The 16,363-nt window shown below is 34.4% G+C and overlaps 2 protein-coding genes across 2 annotated transcripts; one reads left to right on the top strand and one right to left on the bottom strand.

The window, feature by feature from the left end:
• Positions 1-3,611: 3,611 nt before the first annotated feature.
• On the bottom strand, positions 3,612-4,934 carry LOC107478404 (putative phospholipid:diacylglycerol acyltransferase 2). The gene is made up of 4 exons (XM_052258222.1): positions 4,916-4,934; positions 4,307-4,365; positions 3,837-4,108; positions 3,612-3,727 (listed from the first exon to the last, which is right to left on the bottom strand). Exons 1-4 carry the CDS (start codon positions 4,922-4,924, stop codon positions 3,612-3,614), a joined length of 456 nt encoding a protein of 151 aa, XP_052114182.1. The 5' UTR covers positions 4,925-4,934.
• Positions 4,935-8,957: 4,023 nt separating this feature from the next.
• Positions 8,958-11,507, top strand: LOC107478403 (uncharacterized; the record flags this gene model as incomplete). The annotated part of the gene is given in 4 exon segments (XM_016098541.3): positions 8,958-9,344; positions 10,100-10,596; positions 10,882-11,126; positions 11,215-11,507. Coding segments are annotated over 3 exon segments (930 nt in total). The 5' UTR covers positions 8,958-9,344; positions 10,100-10,147.
• Between the last annotated feature and the right edge of the window lie 4,856 nt (positions 11,508-16,363).

Genomic DNA, 16,363 nt, shown 5'->3' with positions numbered 1-16,363 from the left:
TGTCGACCTCCTCTACGACTTCCCCTGTCTTTGAGGTCGGGACGCACTTTAACAATGGTGTGTATATTCCTCTTTTATAGAGGATATTTTTCACCAAAGTGTAGTTTTGTGCTTCCCTCCGAATCTTCTTGGCATCTTTTCCTCTTTAGGTAGGATGTCGAATATCATGTATTCGATTAGTGGATTCATCCATTTGAGGTCCAATCCGGATACTTCAAGGACGTCCTGTCTACCCTCTGTTTTTATAACTGAGGGTTCTTGGAGAGTTTTTTGTATCAAGCTTCTATTATTCCCTCATGACTTGGTACTTGCCAACTTAAATAGGGCATCTACTCTGCTGTTGAGATCCCGAGTTATGTGCTTTACCTCAGTTTTCAGGAACCGCCCAAGATGTTCCAATATTTTGTCCAAGTACCTCTTCATATTGGGATCTTTAGCCTGGTACTCTCCATTTATTTAGGAGGTCACCACCTTGGAGTCACTGAACACGACTACTTTGGCCGCGCCAACTTCTTCTGCTAGATTTATCCCTACACTCAAGGCTTCATATTCTGCCTGATTGTTAGAAGCTGGGAATTCGAATTTGAGGGAGACTTCTATTTGAGTTCTTTCCTGGTTGACCAATATTATGCCTGCACCGCTTTCAACTTTGTTGGAGGATCCATCCACGTATAGTTCCCATGCAGTGGAGGCTTCCTCTTGATCTCCTACATACTCTGCCACGAAGTCGGTGAGGCATTGGGCTTTAATGGCAGTTCGAGTTTCATACTTAAGGTCAAACTCGGATAGCTCTATGACCCATTGGACCATTCTTCCCACAATGTTTATTTTTTGAAGAATTTGCTTCATGGGCTGATTCATTCGAACCATTATTGTGTGAGCTTGGAAGTAAGGTCGTAGCCTTCGAGAGGCTACTATTAAGGCATACGCAAACTTCTCAAGTTTTTGATACCTTAACTCGGGGCCTTGTAGAACCTTGCTGGTGAAATATACGGGATGCTGCCCGACCTCATCTTCCCGTATTAGAACTGATGCTACAGCTTTGTCGGCTACGGACAAATATAGGACGATTTCTTCCCCGATTTTAGGTCGGATCAGAATTGGAGGTTGGCTTAAAAATCTTTTGAACTCCTGGAATGCTTCTTCGCATTCGGGAGTCCATTCGGACTGGCATCCTTTTCTTAGTAGGGAGAAAAATGGTAGGGATCTTAATGCTGATCCCGCCAAGAACCTAAAGAGGGCGGCAAGTCGGCCATTTAGTTGCTGGACATCCCTTAAGCAAGTCAGGCTTTTCATTTTTAGAACTTCTCTACACTTGTCGGGGTTAACTTCAATTCCCCTTTGTGTTAGCATAAATCCCAAAAATTTTCCGACCTCCACCGCGAAGGTGCACTTTACGAGATTCAACCAAGTATATCATCTCTCAAATATGTCATATCTCAATCTTTAAAATCATAAAAGCTATCATTTTGGATCAACTGGGTCAAGTACATCACGTCACCTTCCTCTCATATCATAAAAGTAACGTATACCATTCTCCTTTATTTCAAATTTGGTCCAAGTATATCATTTGTCCATCTTTGTGATCATAAAAGCTATTTTTTTGGATCAATTGGGTTAAATACATCATACCATCTTATTCTCATATCATAAAGCAACATATTCCATCCTCCTTCACTTTAAATTTGGTCCAAGTATGTCATAACTCAATATTTGAGATCATAAAAGCTATCGTTTTGGAACAATCATGTCAAGTACATCACGCCACCTTTTTCTTGTATCATAAAAACGTATACCATTTTCCTTTACTTTAGTTGGGTCCAAGTATGTCATATCTAAATCTTTGAGATCATAAAAGCTATCGTTTTGGATCAGTTGGGTTAAATACATCATGCCACCATTGAGATCACAAAAGCTATCGTTTTGGTTCAATTGGATCGTGTACATCACGCCACCTTCTCGTATCATAAAAACATTTACCATCCTCCTTGATTTCATTGATTTCAAATTGAGTCCGAGTACCACTCATCTCTCAATCTTTGAGATCATAAAAGCTAACTTTTTGGATCAATTTGGTTAAGTACATCATGTCACTTTCTTCTCACATCATAAAAGCAACATATACCTTTCTCCTTTACTTCAGCCTTTACTTCAGATTAGATCCAAGTATATCATATCTTAATCTTTGAGATTATAAAAAGCTATCGTTTTGGATCAATTGGGTCAAGTACATTACACCATCTTCTTCTCGTATTATAAAAGCAACGTATACTATCCTCATTTACTTCAGATTAGGTCAAGTATGTTATATCTCAAATTTTGAGATCATAAAAATTATCGTTTTGGATCAATTGAATCAAGTACATCACACCATCTTCTCCTCGCATCATAAAAATAATATATACCATCCTCCTTTACTTTAAATTGGGTCCAAGTGCGTCAAATCTCAATCTTTGAGATCATAAAAACTATCGTTTTGGATCAATTGGGTCAAGTACATCACACAACCTTCTTCTCATATTATAAAAGCAACATATACCATTCTTCATATTATAAAAGCAACATATACCATTCTTTTTATTTCAAATTGGGTCCAAGTATGTCATATCTCAATTTTTGAGATCTTGAAAGCTATTGATTCGGATCAATTAGGTCAAGTACCTCTCGCCAACTTCTCATATCATAAAAACAACATATACCATCCTCTTTTATTTTAAATTGGGTCCAAGTATGTCATATCTCAATTTTTGAGATCATAAAAGCTATCTTTTTAAATCAATTGGGTTAAGTACATCATGACACCTTTTTTTTATATAATAAAAGCAACGTATACTCTTCTTTTTTATTTCAAATTGAATCCAAGTAGGTCATCTCAATCTTTAAGATCATAAAAACTATCTTTTTAAATCAATTGGATTAAATACATCATGTTACTTTCTTTTCATATCATAAAAGCAACGTATACTGTCCTCTTTTATTTCAAATTGGGTTCAAGTATATCATATCTCAATTTTTGAGATCTTAAAAACTATCGATTTTGATCAATTGGGTCAAGTACATCAAGCTACCTGATATCATAAAAGCAACGTATACTATTCTTTTTATTTCAAATTGGGTCCAAGTATATCATATCTCAATCTTTGAGATCATAAAAGCTATTTTTTTGGATCAATTAGATTAAGTACATCATGCCATCTTTTTTATTTTAAATTGGGTCCAAGGATATCATATCTCAATCTCTGAGATCATAAAAACTATATTTTCCCATCATTTATCCGCCTCTTTTATTCAGACTTTGGAACCGACTATGTAAAATCTTTTGCAATACATAGGCAGAGTTATGAATGGCATGCATACCATGCTTCTTAACATTCAAACATTTGGGTGTATAGCATTTTTTTTAACATGTTCAAAAGAGTCAAATATAATCTCACTGTTCTACCATGCTCGTAAGATCAACTATTATGTTTATCCCAAAAATGATTCTAGCCACATTGATATCCATCATTTTTTTAATAATTACATACTTACCCCACAATTCTTTCCAAATTCCAATGTCGAAATAAATTTTTATGAATGACTTTTTCAAGGAGCAAAACATTTTTATCAAGCTATTCAAAAAAAAAAAAGAAAGAAAACTGCACCAACCTCAAGAGTAAGGATGCCTTCAGTATTAGGTCTTCAACAAGTCTAACTAGATAGCTAGCGTCCATCAATCTCTCTGTACCTTAAACCAAGAAGCAAAAAACAAAAGCTCAATTTTACTCTTCAATCTACTTACAAACTGGTCTCTAATTTGCATTGTCCAACTTAAATTATATTAGTTGAAAGTATACCTCTCCAGAAATTATAATTGAAGGCTTTCTCTTGAAATAATAATTGGACCCGAGTATTTTCGAAAGGAAGTTTCCAATCATAGGAAGCCATGTACACGTTCTTCCCTTCATATCCAACTTTTGCCAATTTTTGAATTAACACTGACCAAAATGAATAAACAAGAGCAAAGTTATCCGCAGCAACATGCCCAGGCACTGCCCTTTCTCTAATGACTGGTGGATCCATTCCAGTTTCATTATGCAGAGATAGATGCTCTAGATAGCACAGAGGCCTGAATTCCATAGCACCAAAAAAAAAGAAAAAAGAATTGCTTATTATAGTGTACAGACAACAGTCACTGCTTCAACTAGAATTAAAAGTAGGACATGTCAAATTGCTAAAAACACTATCTAAGGGTGATTGCAACAGTATTGTAAAGATATAAACAGTCCAGAATCCTTTGATGAGAGAGTCCGGCAATCAATAATACCAAAAATACTTTTTGCATTGTTTGCCTAATAGCACAAGAGTAGCAGGTTCCACTTCCACCTGTTCATGGGTAGCATGTAAGACAAGAAAATGAAAGAAAATTAGCAAAAATGGATTTAATATTAGGGAAAAAAAATTTACTTGTTGACAATCAGTAATGTACTTATTGCAATGAAAAACATGTTAATAACACAACTAGCAAATTACTTTTATCACCTGAGAATCAGCAGAGTAAATTCATTATGCTGACTCTACTAAATTGACAATATACGTGTAAGGCTTGACCATCCCCAATTCTATTCAGTAACTGTAGTATATACAAGAATTCTTTTAGCACGATGCAAAATCAAAGAGACCCCCTCCCGCATATTTTCTTTTTGTACCCAATTTTTAAAACATAAAAAATAATACCCTAAAACAAAGCTTGAACTTGTCTTGTAAGGATAACAAAGCAAAACCAAAGAAACCCTAAAATAGAAAGAGAAAGATCTTGATTCTTGAATCTTGAGGCATTGCCACTGACTCACTAATAGTGCAGGGGAAAATTTTCTTTTTTTTAAAAAAAAAAAAGACTCCTATTCGAACGTGCAAACAAAGAAAAGAAAGATACCATCTTCATCCTCTTCCTCGTTTTTTTTATTCTGAAAAGGAACCAAGATTTCCAAAAGAGTTATGAACTTTTACAATTGTGAAAGGAAAACAAAACAGAAAAGGGAGAGAAAGATAGAGTGACGAGTGAAGAGTAATTGACCTTGAAATCCTTGAGGAGGCGAGAGAGGTGATGCAGTGTTTGTTCTTTCACTACATGGATAGCTTCTTCTCTGCCACCGTTCTGCTTCACATTACCACGCTTGTGAAAGACCAGGAACCAATGGCATCACGAAATGCAGAGAAAAAGAACCCTAGTGGCAATGTTCTCGTTTCTTTCACCCGCAACATAATGCAACTACGCTATGCTTATGGCAATGCATGAAGAACAGAAGACCGAAAATTCAGAGAAAGCATAAATCAGAAAAGGATGATGAAAATTGAAAACAGATCATTCACACTACGAAACTGTGTCGGAAATAACTCGAATAAGACTCGCAAACGAGGTGTATTTATAGGTTTAGGTAGGCTTACCATTGAGGCTAACCAAATAACGCTACTTTAGGACCATTTGCTATACCAACAAAACTAAGAATAATTCTCTGTATACAAGCGCTTTTTTATACAGGTCTTTACAAGTCATTTATATTAACGTGTTTTAAATTATTACTGTACATTTTCACTGCACTTTCTTCTTCTTCTTACTGCACGTTTTTCTTTATCTTCCTCTTCTTTTTCTTATTTTCTTTCGTTTCTTGCCTTCTCTTTCTCTTTCTTCATTTACGTGCTTTTCTCTCTATTTTCTTTCTTCGTTATTCTCGATTTTTATTATTTTTTGACATCAAACTCTGAAATCGTTTTTGAAGAAAAAGCAGCAGCAAAAGATGAGGAGGAGAACAAAAAAGAGTTCTGAATTATACATAAAGTGTACTTCAATGAATTTTGGGTGTATTTCTTAAATCCTTTGGGTGTATTTCTATAATCGTTTGGATCAATTCCTGTAACTGTTTGTGTGTATTTCTGTAATCCTTTGGGTGTATTTCTATAATCGTTTGGGTGTATTTCTGAAGTTCTATTACCTTTAAATTTGGCAAGAAACTCGTTTTCATGGAGGAAGAAGAAGAAGAGTCATTCATAATGCATGGTGAGTAACGCGCTTTGGAAACAGGGAGTGGTTGAATAACGTGCGTTTATTTACTCTTGAATGTGGGAGTGTAATGCATGTGTTTTGTTGGGTTTGTGCCAACTTGTAAGACTTGTAAGTCAAAAAGACTTGTATGTATAGCAGACTTTCAAAACTAAATTTTTTTTGTGACAAAAATTAAATTTTTTTTGGCCCAACCTGACCCATTTTAGAACCCAAAAAAAAAAACAGCTAAGCTAAACGATGATCTATTCTATCTATTTTATAAGTTGGGTGTCTGGATATGCTTCTGAAAGTATTTTTTAATTTATTTCTTTTAACTCATTAAATACAAATTATTACGATAAACTAATTATATCAATCAATTGATTTGATTAAATATTTAAATATCACATAATTTATTATAATTTATATCAATTTAATTTAGTAGTATTTTTTAATTTATTTCTTTTAATGTTCTGTTAGTATTTTTAATTTATTTCTTTTAATTTATTAAACTAAATTTATTGTGTGTACTCATTAATTAATTTATTAGTCATTAAAATAATAAATTTATAAAAAAATAGGCAATTGAGATATTTTTAACAAACAATTAATCAAATAAAATCAAATCATATATATTGAGCCAAATTCAAATCATGTGAATTAAAGACTAAATTAAAATAAGATGATTTCTTACCTATTCAAATTGAATGCAATAAATACAAATTAATTTTGTTAGATAATCATAGTCGTATGGTCTACCATATATAGATGGCCATACAAAATTATAAGAATCATGATTTTTATTGCAAATGCTATTTCAACTCTTCTTTTCTTCTTTTTTTTCTTTATGTATATTTTTTTATGTATAAATATACCTAAAATGAGAAATACGAATGATGTTTTATTGATTGTTTGTTTGATGAATATATCTCAATTTAGGCATTCTATTACTGTAAATGGAAGTTGACCTGTAGTAATTCAAGGTTACCAATATATTTTTTTTATAATATTATATAGAAGAAAATTTGTTAAAATGAATATACTCATTGTAATGAATTTTTTTTTCAATTATTAAATTTTTATGTCAGACGTGTAAATTTTTTGAAGGTACAAGATAATAAAATAGGTTGACTTTAATATCATTAGAAGCTAAATTTAATGGTTCAAGTAAGCACCACTAATTAGGTTAATAAAGTAATTTTGTAAATCTAATGTGATTTATATATTAATTTTTTTGAGTAAATTTATTTCAAAATGTAAAAGTTAGACTCAATTACGCTAAAATTTTAAAGGTAATATAGAATTTCACAACAAAATTAACATTCATTAGGGAAATAAATTTATATATGGCTCTTTTCTAATTATAAATAATAACGAGACTTATGAAAAATTATTAATGTTATCATTCTTATTAACTAAATCATAATATTAGGTAGTTGATAGTTTTATAGGCAGAAATTATTAAGTAATTACGTAAAAAGAGCAACGAACAAGTAATAAGGATTCAAAAATAAATCTATTATATATTAGTATATTACCAATTTCATAATTAAAATATGTCACATATCATATTTATTCTATCTATTATCTATTCTATTATATAAAAATTAGATTTTTGCACTTAATAATGGAGTCAACGTGACATGCTTTTGAGAGTGTTTAGCGATTTATTTCTTTTAACTCATTAAATAAAATTTATTACGATAAATTAACTATATCAACTAATTGATTTTATTAGATATTAAATAGGTTCTCCAGATATTTTTCACTAATAATTAAATCAAATCAAATCATATATATTGAGATAAATTTAAATCTTGTGAATTAAAGACTAAATAAAAATAAGATAATTTTTTACATATTCAAATTAAATGCAATAAATATAAATTAATTTTATTAGATAATTATAGTCTTCTGGTCTTCTATATATAGATAGCCACACAAAATTATAAGAATCATCATTTTTATCACTTTTGCTATTTTAACTTTCAAGTCTTCTTTTCTGTTTTTTTTTTTTATGTATAAATGTACTTAAAATGAGAAGGTATGGATGAATGTTTCATTAATTATTTGTTTGGTAATTATTATAGTCCGAAAATGTCTCAATTTAGGCATTTTATCGCTGCCGATGGAAATTAAACCGGTAGTAATTCAAGGTGACCATTAGGAATGTTCATGTGTCGGGTGAAACCGGGTTTGATGTTACTCAGACCCGACCCGAAATATATACTAGATCTATTTGTTAGACCCGAACCCACCCATAGACCCGATAAAATCTACACAGTTTCGGGCCACAATTATACCGGGTAAAAATCGGGCCGTTAACATTACGTTCTTGTAAGTTAGCATGTGAAAATACCCAAATGTTTAAGACTCCAACCATTATTTGACATGGTAAAATTCACTTAGAAAAATATAACAAGAACCAAACCTCTCCTAAAATTAAAGTATAACCATAATCAATACTAATATTGTCTAATAACATCAAATATTTAAATCAATACAAATAACACAATATTATGCATTCTAAAGTCTTATACATTTTAAATATAAAACATTAACGTATAGTCTTATAATGACTAATAATACAAAATATTAAAATTTACAATACTTAAATTCTACATAATAATAGCCATCATCCATAACTAAAAATATTAATTGTGTATGATGACCGGACTACCGGACCGAGTTCGCGCAACGCGAACTATGACCCGAATCCGATCCGAAATAATGATCGAATCTATTTTTGAGACTCTTATCCAACTATAGACCCGATAAAATCACATCAAATTAGTCCTTAAAAGATTCGGAACTGAGCCAAACCATAAATACCCCTAATAAACTATCTCAAAACCCGACCCGACCCGACCCGACCCGTCCAAAAAATCCCTACCCGCCCTAAATCCCTAATTGGCAGCCTCCAGTCCTTACCACTCGGCTGGCTACTGTCACTCTCACTCCCTCCCACTCACAACACAGAGCTTCCAATCTTCCATAGTCACTCACACCTCACACTCACAAGTCACACCACCGCTGACCGCTCCCAACCGTGCTGCATCTGGCGCCGTCGCAGTCTCGCACAGACCTCCTCACGCTCGCACCTCCCTCCTCACGCTCGCACAGACGGCTAAGTCGCACCCAGCAGTCGCGGCGCTCCTCGTCACCGTCGCCTCCTCAGTCCAATGGGTTCTAGCCACCTCCGCTGCTCCGTCTAGTCATTGTTGCCACTGATCGTCGGTCCTGGGCTCCTGGGTCCTGTCCTCTCGCTCTCTGGGTCTGCTCGTCTGTCCTCTCGCCCTGGGTCTGCTCGTCTGTTTTCATGGTCGGCTTCTCGCCTCCAGTCCTTGCTGTTGTTTTGTTTTTTAATAGTTGAGTTTTGATTAAATCAGAGTTTTGAGATTTGATTAAATCTGATGCAGATTTTGAGATTCATATACTGTTTGCTGTTTTTTGTTTTGTTTTTTAATGATCGAGTTTTGATTAAATCAGAGTTGAGTTTTGATTAAATCTGATGCAGATTCTGATATTCATATATTTAGGCAGGGCGGGCCAGTTCGCCAAACGACGAGCTTCTGGCGGGACGGGCTTCCACGCCTGCCACCCCTACACCGATCCAAACATAGCCTTAGGTTAAGTTAAACCCCCAAATCAGTTTTTGTTTATGTTAAACTTAAACTAGTGCCGCTGTTGTTTGATGCTTCATTCCCATTCGCAAAAGTTAGTAATCTTCGAACTCTGATACCCAACTTGCGAACCCATCAATTGGGTCCATAAAGTTTTCAACTTGACGAGTAAAGATTAGTGCTTGCTCAATCCCCAGTTAGTTTCGTTATTCCTTCTCTTTTCTTGTTTGATTCTCTTGTTTCAATCCATGTTTTGATTTTTATGTTACTTTACTTGGTTTTTCATGAAAGAGAAAAGGTCACGAGTTTATTTAATTTCAAGTTGGTAACTACTTTCATTAGTGTTTTATGCTCAGAATTTTGGGACTGAGAGTTAAATGCAGTAAGATTAAACACTAGTTACATTCAAATAATTCAATTTGCATTGTTGGTTTTTCCCTTTTATGAATGACAGGAATTGTTCCTTGTGATCTTGCCGAAAGATTCTTGAGGACCTTTTAAGATGTTGGCAATTGATCCTGCAAAGAAATTATCTTTCAATAGATTGATTAGCAATGGTGATTTGGTTATAGTTTATGAAAGGCATGACAACATGAAGGCAGTAACAGTGTCTGAAAATTCGGTACTGCAGAATCGATTTGGTGTTTTTAAGCATTCGGAATGGATAGGAAAGCCATTTGGGTCTAAAGTATTCAGCAATAAGGGTGGTTTTGTATATTTGTTGGCTCCAACACCAGAGTTATGGACTCTAGTGTTAAGCCACAGGACTCAGATTCTCTATATTGCAGATATTAGCTTTGTTATCATGTACTTGGAGGTTGTTCCTGGTTGCTTGGTTCTTGAATCTGGCACTGGAAGTGGATCTTTAACTACTTCGCTTGCAAGGGCTGTTGCTCCTACGGGACATGTCCATACGTTCGACTTCCATGAGCAACGAGCTGGATCGGCTAGGTAACGAACAAGGAAGATGATAGTGATATTCTTAATTTCCACTTACCTCATGGTTGCAAGTTTGTGACCATTGCCTGGGAAACTTAATTTGAATGCATTTGAAGTTACATATTTGTGAAAAAATATTCCAATGTTCAATCTCTTCGTATTTTGTGTGCATAAGTTGATGTTTAGTTGGATTGTTAGGACTCTACTTAACAGGATTTAGCATTCTTGAATGGCTGAAAAAGTCAATTCCACCATTCCGGTCTGATATGTTTACTTGATTGATTTTCTTCTTCATAGGGATGATTTTGAGAGGACAGGTCTAAGCAGCATAATTAGTGTGCGAGTTAGGGATATTCAGGGCGAGGGATTTCCGAATGAATTTGCTGGCTTGGCTGATGCTGTATTCTTGGATCTACCCCAACCATGGCTTGCTATTCCCTCAGCCGCAAAAATGTTAAAACAAGATGGTACATTGTGCTCATTCTCTCCATGTGTTGAGCAAGTACAGCGATCGTGCGAAACACTTCAAAACTGCTTCACAGGTTCATTTTCTCTGTATTTTACAACTTTTGGTGCCTTTTCTATGACTTTCAAGTTATAATTCCTAAATAAAATTTGTTTGTGTTAAAGATATAAGAACATTTGAGGTGCTGTTACGCACATACGAAGTTAGAGAAGGGAAAATGGAAAACCTTAATGGAGACAACAATGGGTCTAATGGTTCTTCTCTGCCTTGCAAGAGGAGGCAACGTTCCGACGGAAGCTATGCGCCAGACAGTACTGTTTCTTCGGTTATGGCTAGACCTTGTGGCGAAGCTAGAGGTCACACAGGCTTTTTGACATTTGCTAGACTTAAATGCCTCTGATGAACATTGCTACCATGTCCATCCATTTTTGTAGCAAGGAAAATAGGCTTTCAATTTGGCTATCATCATCATCATTACATAATTAGAATGTTGTGATATTTCTTTTTTTTTTTAATTTGAAGGAGATTTTATTTATGTAGTTATATGTTTAGTAGGAATCAGACCTTTTTCTTCTTTTGTTTGTCTAATTCTTATATTTTGAGATTATTCAATTTTTTGGTTCTTTCTAGGATGAGGATCTTTTGTGTGTCATATATTCACTTGAAAATGTCACAGAACAAGAGAAACACAGTATTGAATTATCAACATAAATAACAATGGCTCTTATAATGATAAGATTTGTGCCTCTATTTTATAACATGATGCTCTTATTTTAGAAAGGAGCAGAATAAAGTTGTAGATCCCTTCTTCCTCACCTCAGGAACAATCAATTATAAAAGCTGTAGATAGAAGCATTTAAGGGTTTGTCGTTATTTAATGAATTGTTGTACGTAGAATGCGAGATTTAAACCCTCAATCAATCTAAGTTGGTTAACTGAGTAATGGTTTTGTTGACTCGTTAGGCAGCATATTATTTTAGATAAGTTATATATGTGAGCAAGTAGTTATTGACAAATTTTAAGATGAGAAAAGATACACGTTAATAATTATTTTGCAGATATTCTAGATGAATTTATCTCTCGGTAGTATTATTAAATCTAACAGTAATTCTTATGAAAAAATTTTCATAGATAACCCAATGATTTCTGTTAGTATTAGAGAAGTTGGCTGAGTCATGAGCAAAATGTTATCCACACACTACGGGAATTCAGACCTTCAAAAAAATTTCTTAAAACTGAAAATGAATAGTAACGTTCTTCTCAACTTTAAATTTCAAAAGCCTTACATTTCTGTGCTTAAATTGTTTTAAATTTCAAAAGCCTTACATTTCTGTGCTTGAATTGTTTTCTGAGAAAAAGAAAAAAAATCTTGTTTTTTATCCACAGATCAAGAACTAATCAGTTGCGAATTGGAACTCTATTTAAGGATTCGTTGTTGACCAATGAGTTGCTGCATGCATAAGGTAAAATTCGAACTCCTGACACTTGCTTAAGCGGACTAGTAAGCTAACAACTAGACTATTCCAATTTAGTTATTTTTTTTTGGGTTAAAAAAAATTCTTGTTATCGTCACTACATTTTTAACATTTGCCTTAAGCCAAACTTTAGGTTGAAACTTGGAAGGATTTTTACTTTTTAGTTTTTACTCCTTATATTTCTTCGAGTCACTCCTACTAAACATTAGAATTTTTTTAAATAAATAAAATAAATATTAATATTACTGATATACGTAGTTTTCAGAGTATTTATCATTTTCCATATTTAACCTTATCTTGTTCACAGTGTAAATGAGATAAGGTTACTTGGTGCCTATAAAAGCAACTCGTTCACAGACCGTCTGACCCCACTCCTGACCCACATTTCTCACATTTTTCTCCATCCTTAGGCCAATTTATTGAGAGTTTTGAGTTCCCAGAATGTTATGGCACGCAACCTTGACATAAATCGGCTGAACGCAACCTGACACGTTGCGGGAACCATCGACTTCGAGGTTGGTGCTATCTTTTGGGTTCAAATTAATAATTGATCGCCTTTTAATTAGTGAATAGACGGGATAGATGGAATGATATTTAGGTAACACAGAGTATGTTAGTTGAAAAATATGGATCAAAACATGTATAAATAGTTAAGTTCATTTATAGTGAACTTCTTATTGACAGGGAAGACTTGTTGACAACTTAGTTAGCAGAAGTTAAGTTTATTCATAGTGAAAATTTGATAAGTAAGTTAGTTGGCAAATAAGAATTATAAGTGCTATTTTTTCTGATGTTTATCTAATGGTTATTTGAGTTGCATATTATATTTTTTATAATAGATCTGAACATGCTAGATAAGTTAGTTTGAAGTCTTGTATTTGTAACTTTTTTTACCTTTAAACAGAGGCCTCACCTTTTATTATCTAGGCGGGTTAGTCACATACTTATACCTCCGGATGCCATTGTCCCTTACCTGAGAGAAGCCGGGTTTGGCGACACAATGCAGCTCAGGGACTTTGTCTTTGACAACTCCCTGATCACTGCATTTGTGGAGCGGTGGCGTCAAGAGACCCACACTTTCCACCTGCCATGGGGTGAGTGCACCATCACCCTGCAGGATGTTCCATACCACCTTGGGTTACGCACAGATGGAGAGTCAGTGGGTGGTTGCCTGTGTGACTTCCAAACTTGGCACTAGCGGCCGACATGGGAGTACATGGAGGAGCTCCTAGGAGCCAGACTGCCCCTTCCAGCACAGCAGGATGCGCAAAGGAAGGAGTCGTTCAACATCAAGATGAGATGACTCAATGACCGAGTCCAACAGATGCCAGCCACCGACAATCCGAACACCCTCAGGTGCTATATATGCTGCTGATCGGTGGATACCTGATGACCGACAAGTCCAACAATCAGGTGCACATCAGGTGGTTGCCATTGTTGGTGGACTTTGGGAGGTACAACGATCTTTCATGGGGGTTTGCTGTGCTTGCATGGACGTACCATTCCTTGTGCCATGCAGCACATCGTGATACGACGGACATCGCTGGCTGCAACTCACGTGTCCATCATAGTATGGCATAGGAGTGTACATGGCTCGGTCCGACCCGAAGACCTAGCCCGGGCCCGAAGGATTTTGGGACATGATGGCCCGAACCTGAAGTGGCCCGGGGCTAACCCAGAAAAAAGAAATAAAACTAGATTGAGGGATGAAACCAGGACCGAGTCATAGCTCGGGTCACCCAGACTCGGCCCTGTATAGAATCATAATTCCCAAATCCAAATGAACTAGGGCACCCGCACACATTTATAGTTTCATACAGCCACGAGTCATGCCTAAGCCTCACACAATCACGCCTGACAAGCCATCTTCCACGCAGTCACACGCCCTGCCACAGTCCCCTCTCAGCCTTTCCCCTCAAGCCCTCACAGTGCCACTGCCAGTCTTCCCGTCGCAGCCTCCTCTGTGCCTTCTCACCAGCAACGATGACAGTGCCCATCACTGCTCCACAGCCGCGAAGTCACTACGGTGGTGCACTACTTCTCGCCTCCCGGTGACAACGTCCCTCGATGATGACAACGACTGCAAACGACGACGGAGCTTCTCTGACCATCAAGACCTGAACGACGACGATGATTACTTCTGCCACTGGTCTTCTTCTTCTTCTCTTCTCTAGCCCCTGCTCAAGCCCAGGTAAATAATTACTGTTTTGAATTTCTTATTAGAAATTTGATTATTGGAATTTCTGATTAGGGTTTTAATTATTGGTTTTGATTAGTGGAATTTTTTATTAGGGTTTTGATTATTGGAATTTCTGATTAAAGATTTTGATTATTAGAATTTATGATTAGGGATTTGATTATTGGAATTTCTGATTAGAGATTTTTATTATTAAAATGTCTGATTAGGAATTTAATTATTGGATTTTGTGATTAGGAATTTCGATTATTGTTCTGATTAAGTGTTTATTATTCTTCCTTTTCCAGTATTTGATTATTGTTCTGATTAGGTGTTTATTGTTCTAATAAGAGTTTTAGTTATTATTCTGACTCTTGATTGTTGAAACTTCTTATTAGGTGCAACTTTATTCTTCCTGTTTAAGTGTTTTGTTCTAATTATTGCTGAACTTTTGATGTGCTGCTGATTATTGCTGAATTTATTCCTGTTGTTGTTTGTTTAGGATATGAACAATGGGAAGAGGAGATAATTGTTTTTTCTCCACCAATTACCAAAAAGAACAAAACAATAGAAATTGAAGCTAAAAATTTATGTGTTTTTTTACAATGCATAATATTTTGTGTTATTTGTATGTAATTTAACTATTTGGTGTTATTAGATAATATTAGTATTGATTGTGGTTATGTTTGAATTTTATAGAATGGTCGGTTCTTGTGATAATTTTTTTAAGTGAATTTTACTATGTAAATTGTAAAACAATGGTTGGAGATTTAGAGATTTTCATATGCTAAAAGGCCGGTTTTTACCCGAATTTCATCTTATTTTTATCCGGCTCAAAGATATGTAGATTTCATCGAATTTAGAATCGAATTAGAATCTAAAAAGTTGGCCGGTATATATTTTGAGTTAGATCTAGATTAGAACAAACTCAATATAACCCGACCCATATACACCCCTAGTTTTGTGGTTCAAATGAAAAGTTAGATACCGGCCTGTTTGCTTATTGCCGTAGGAAAGTGACCAATCAATTATTTCTGAAGTGCATTTTATTTATTCTATTTATTTATTATTTCTGATGTATATTTTATTTATTCTATTTATTTTTATTATTATTATTTTTCAAATAAAGTAATTATGCATATAAATTTTACATCATCAATACTATATACATACTTGTTCCACAACTCCAAATTAAATTGTACATATAATAAAAGTTTTTTATTTTAAGAAATACTTTATCTAAATTTTGAAAATAATAATAATAAAATATGGATATATTATATTAAACAATTTAATTAAATATATTAAATTAAATAAAAACAATACACGTCAATTTTGAAATTAGATCCTTTTAATTTTTTTTATTTTAAAAAAGTAAAATGTGATCTTTTATCATATATTTTATTAATGAGAAAAAGAGAAAATATAAAAAATATTAAAATATTAAAAATTATACTTTATTGTTTCCATTGAATTTTTTTTTGAGAAGATCCATTTTTAGTAAATTTCTCCCATCAAATGATGGGCAATTGACTAGAATAAAATAAAAGAGAAAAACTTTACTGTATTACAACATTTAGAACTTTCTTACATGCATGGATAAACCGTCCTAAGCTGGCACGGTTTATGGGAAAGAAACAATGAAGGTAAACCGCTGTAGCC

Source organism: Arachis duranensis, chromosome 3 (genome assembly GCF_000817695.3).
Source record: "Arachis duranensis cultivar V14167 chromosome 3, aradu.V14167.gnm2.J7QH, whole genome shotgun sequence".
Lineage (NCBI taxonomy): Eukaryota > Viridiplantae > Streptophyta > Magnoliopsida > Fabales > Fabaceae > Arachis > Arachis duranensis.
Note: the sequence above shows the minus strand (reverse complement) of the source record. Positions and strands in the feature narration are given on the sequence as shown.

What these genes read in the sequence shown, in the direction of transcription:
- LOC107478404 (XM_052258222.1), bottom strand. An exon ending in CAATGCAAAAAGTATTTTTG is followed by an intron (nt 4,109 to 4,306) that starts GTATTATTGATT and finishes TATGGAATTCAG; the next exon opens with GCCTCTGTGCTATCTAGAGC. An exon ending in CAATTATAATTTCTGGAGAG is followed by an intron (nt 3,728 to 3,836) that starts GTATACTTTCAA and finishes TCTTGGTTTAAG; the next exon opens with GTACAGAGAGATTGATGGAC.